At 38.9% G+C, this 4,666-nt stretch overlaps 1 protein-coding gene across 1 annotated transcript; it reads left to right on the top strand.

Moving 5' to 3' along the window:
* The first annotated feature begins 31 nt into the window (after nt 1-31).
* Nucleotides 32-2,208, top strand: LOC122348299 (D-glucuronyl C5-epimerase B-like). Its single transcript, XM_043243616.1, has 2 exons — nt 32-511; nt 612-2,208. The coding sequence occupies exons 1-2, from the start codon at nt 397-399 to the stop codon at nt 1,634-1,636; spliced, it is 1,140 nt and encodes a 379-aa protein (XP_043099551.1). The 5' UTR covers nt 32-396; the 3' UTR covers nt 1,637-2,208.
* The last annotated feature ends 2,458 nt before the right edge of the window (nt 2,209-4,666 follow it).

Below are 4,666 nucleotides of genomic sequence, written 5' to 3'. Positions count from 1 at the left end.
ACTTAAGTCTTGTTGAAGGTAGATCTCCAGGAACAGGAGCATCCCTGGCTTAAAGGAACATATGATTGAAGTTTGTCAGCTAAAACATGACCTTATTGACATTTGCAAATGTCACTCTTAGTCGGAGGCTTCTGTTAATATTAAACTTTTCAAGTTTAATGGTGCAACAAAAAAATATTTTGTAGTGCCTAAGTTGTACCTAAGTATGTTCCAACTAGGCTAAATTGTAAATTAACCCGGGATTAACATTTTGTATTTTTATTGTTCACAGGTGTACCAATATCTACCCAGTGGGGACCTCAGGGGTACTTCTACCCCATTCAAATAGCTCAGTATGGGCTGAGCCACTATAGCAAGAACCTCACAGAAAAACCACCTGATATAAAGATCTATGGCATGTCTGAGGAAAAAGAGGGTGGCTCAAATGCATGGGTTGTCCCTAAGGGTTGCACACTCTCTAAAGTCCAGGATCAAGGTCGCTTTCGGTTTGTGCACCATTTTGTCACAGCGGGTATGAATTCCTTGCAAAATTTTTGTATGTTTGAATTCATATGAACTAACTGTTTTGCTATGCTGACCAGATGGATGATAACTTTGTTGTGTTTTTATAGAGAACTCTGATGGTGTGTCTTTGGTCTTGGACAACGCAAAAGATTTTGTCCTGACCTTTGATGTGAAGTTTGTCTCCAATGGTAGCGTCTCTGTGGTTCTGGAGACCACAGAAAAGGGACCTCCTTACATCATCCATTACATCACTAGTCCACTCCTTCTCTCCTTCAAAGACCGAGAGGTCATCTACGGCATTGGCTCTCGAGCGTCCTGGAGTACAGTCAGTCGCGATTTAGTGACGGATTTGCGTAAAGGAGTCGGTTTGTCTAACACCAAAGTGGTGAAGGCGACCAAGATCATGCCTCGCCGTGTGGTCCAGCTGGTTCTTAGAGGTTCTGGCTTTATCAGCAATATCACTGTGTCTTCCACTGCACACATGGCTGCCTTCAATGCCGCCAGCGATTGGCTTCTTCATAACCAGGATGAGCATGGAGGGTGGCCGATTAAGGTGACCCGAAAACTTGGAGAGGGGTTCAAGAGCTTGGAGCCCGGATGGTACTCCGCCATGGCCCAAGGCCAAGCCATGTCAACATTAGTGAGGGCGTACCTGGTGACTCACAACCCTGCATACCTTGGCGCCGCAATCCGAGCGACATCCCCCTTCAAAAGGACTTCTGAATATGGTGGAGTCAAAGCGACATTTATGAACAAGTACGACTGGTATGAGGAATACCCCACAACACCTAGTTCGTTTGTTCTTAATGGCTTTATCTACTCTCTGATTGGGCTATATGATGTGGCGGAGACGGCGGGAAACAAGCTTGGTCGAGAAGCAGGTATACTCTTCAGTCAAGGACTGGAGTCACTTAAGGCCATGTTGCCATTGTTCGACACAGGCTCTGGAACGGTTTACGATCTGAGACACTTTACCCTGGGTGTTGCCCCTAATTTAGCACGCTGGGACTACCACACCACGCACATTAACCAGTTACAGCTGCTCGCATCAATCGACAGTGCCCCCATTTTCAGGGACTATGTGAAACGCTGGAAGACTTACCTGAAAGGAGGCCGGGCCAAGCACAATTAGACTGGCCATTTTATATGAGACCTTAAACTATTATTTAAGAATGAAGTATATTAAGCATTAATAAATAAATTAATAAGCATTTTCAGTTTACATGAAAAGGGTGCATATTGTATCCAGTATAAGTGTCTGGCAGAAGAGCTTGAGCTGTTGTACAGACTTTGAGAATGTGGAGTTGCCTAAAATATTTATTTGCAAAATGTCATGGTATATTTGAATGTAAGAAGCAATGCACAGTTATTTACACAGATTTTGATGAAAGCACAGCAGATTTGATCTAAAATTAAATGACTGTATATCTTGATGCATACAATTAGTAAATGTGAGTAGTCACACTAATGATTGTGTATTAGTGAATCTATGAATAGGTTATGCTGTACAAATGTCATTATTATTGCATAATGGTAAAATTTGTGTATTAGAAATGTTTTAGAAATATTTGATCTTTGTATATTGAAGCACAATCCTATCATAGGTCTTTGTGATTTGATACAGTTGCACTATTTGAATAGTTTTCTTTTCAGTATGTAATTATTTAAAGCTTAAATAAATGTGCTATTTGGGCTGTTTTAAAACTTTGAGTGAACAATCATTGATATCAAAAAGTGGATTGAGAGAGGTATGTGGCACATATCATAGACAGGATATATTCTTTGATATGGCTTGGAGTCCCATGTAAAATCCTTGCAATGGTAATCATTAATAACTGTGATATATATCAAAATACCATGGAATTATGATCTAATACAATCACTGCCTTTGTACTTAGTATGGGTACACAATTTTAATGTCTTAAAAATACTCTTATTTCTTATAAATACATGTGAATAAATATATATTAAATAAATTTAAAAATATGAATCCCAGTGGTCAGAAAGTTATAAAAATAGCACAATCTACCTGTTGTTTTTCTGAGGCGATCTATTCTGCATTCGATTAACCGACCTAATGCAGTTCAATGCAGTCAGCTCTCGATTAGCATGCCTGCCTACGCGAGCTATCCACAAACCAGTTAGCTAGCATTATTTCTCATATAGCCACCAGAATACAATCTCTCAATGCCCCGATGATTAAAACGGTTTGATTGAGATACTCCTGAATAACATGAATTTAATCCGCCCGGCGCTTGGGATCGGTGGGTTGTCAATCCAGATCGTTTAATAACGATCTATCTCGGCTAACAGGCTAAGAAGCTAACAGCGTCTTCGATGACATTTGACTGACAAACACAACAGAACAGGTCTGTAAAATATCAAAAAATCTCTGTTTAATCTATATTTCATTACGCTCAGAGTGTATTTATGAATATGTAATTGTTAGAACTGAAAATTGTGTGAATACATCAACGTTTACAGCGTATAAATGGTGGCTAACACTAGCTTCAATTCAGTTTCCATATTTGGGCGGGCACGGCAGTGAGTTATTGTTAGTTCAACCACCCAAAAACATATTTAATGGCTTTATTGATGCTGTTTATATGTATATTTTGTGTCTGTGGTTTGCTGTTCATCAAATGTGGATGCATATTTCACTGGCATGGTGTAGATTTAAATGGCTTGTTTGTTTACATGGTTCACCACAACTGATAAAGCTTTTTACTTCGCAACGTCAAGTCATATTAATCTGTGTTTAAATATAAAAAAAGACCAAATAAAAGGTAATTTTATGGAGCAATACAATGGTAAAACACCCACAGGGTTTACTTGAACCCTAATCTGTTGTCTAAAGGATGGTAGAACGATGGCTGGTTTTTGGGCCCTTAGAACCCATAACATNGATTTAAATGGCTTGTTTGTTTACATGGTTCACCACAACTGATAAAGCTTTTTACTTCGCAACATCAAGTCATATTAATCTGTGTTTAAATATAAAAAAAGACCAAATAAAAGGTAATAATTTTATGGAGCAATACAATGGTAAAACACCCACAGGGTTTACTTGAACCATAATCTGTTGTCTAAAGGATGGTAGAACGATGGCTGGTTTTTGGGCCCTTAGAACCCATAACAGATCGTTCTGTTTGTAGTCAAGGTATCTAGTTATTGAATACATTCTTAAAACTTTAAAATCAAGAGTTTTGTTGTGTGATCAGTCAGTTTTGTCAAGACATCTGTTTGGAAATGAGCTGTCATTAAGCAAGTCTCTGTTGAAATACAGTGATCTTGAGCATTGCTATTTAATNTTTGTCAAGACATCTGTTTGGAAATGAGCTGTCATTAAGCAAGTCTCTGTTGAAATACAGTGAGCATTGCTATTTAACTGAGGAATAATCTCTCAGATGTTTCTTGCTGACTAATATGCATCCTACAGACCTATGGGTTATTGTTTGTTGATTGTGTATCTGTCCACCAGTCTGCATGGCCGACGTGCTGCTGAGTTAGTGTCCGGCCCTTATGCGAGGAAGGCTGGCCGGCCGGGCCGTGGAGCACTAGAGAGGAAAAATGGCAGTGCAGAACAGAAACTCTGTGCTGATCCTGTCAGGTCGAGAACGAGGAGCTCGCATGCTGGGCTCCCAGCGGCTCCTGCAGCAGCTGGTGGAAGATCGGACTCGCTGGATGAAATGGCAGAGCCAGGTAGGATATCAGCCTTCGTGATTCTAATGGTTCACTCTGGCCTACAGTCAGCAGACTATCCTATATAAACCATTTTTATGATATCATAGTCAGAATAATGTCTTAAGTCAATTTTTTTCATCAGAAAATATTCAAAACCTTCCTCCCCCCTGCAGGGCATCAGCTGAAAAGAAGTGGTTTGTTATTAGACTTTTTCTTATCAATCAGTTAATCAATCTTTATTAGTCTTAATGTTTTGTATGTAATGAGTATGATGAATAAAATAAAATGGCAAAAAAGCATTTTAGATTCTTAGGGCACCATTTTATATTTGATGTAGTTACTATTTAAGGGGAAATAATGCAAACATTTAAAAAATTGGGTTGATTTCATATCTGATGACCGTTACGTTGATGTTAATGTTCTTGTTTTAGTTTACAATAATAATGCAATACTGTAGTTATTGTAAGTTAAAAAAGTA

This window comes from Puntigrus tetrazona, chromosome 7 (assembly GCF_018831695.1).
Source record: "Puntigrus tetrazona isolate hp1 chromosome 7, ASM1883169v1, whole genome shotgun sequence".
In the NCBI taxonomy this organism is placed as follows: domain Eukaryota; kingdom Metazoa; phylum Chordata; class Actinopteri; order Cypriniformes; family Cyprinidae; genus Puntigrus; species Puntigrus tetrazona.
Note: the sequence above shows the minus strand (reverse complement) of the source record. Positions and strands in the feature narration are given on the sequence as shown.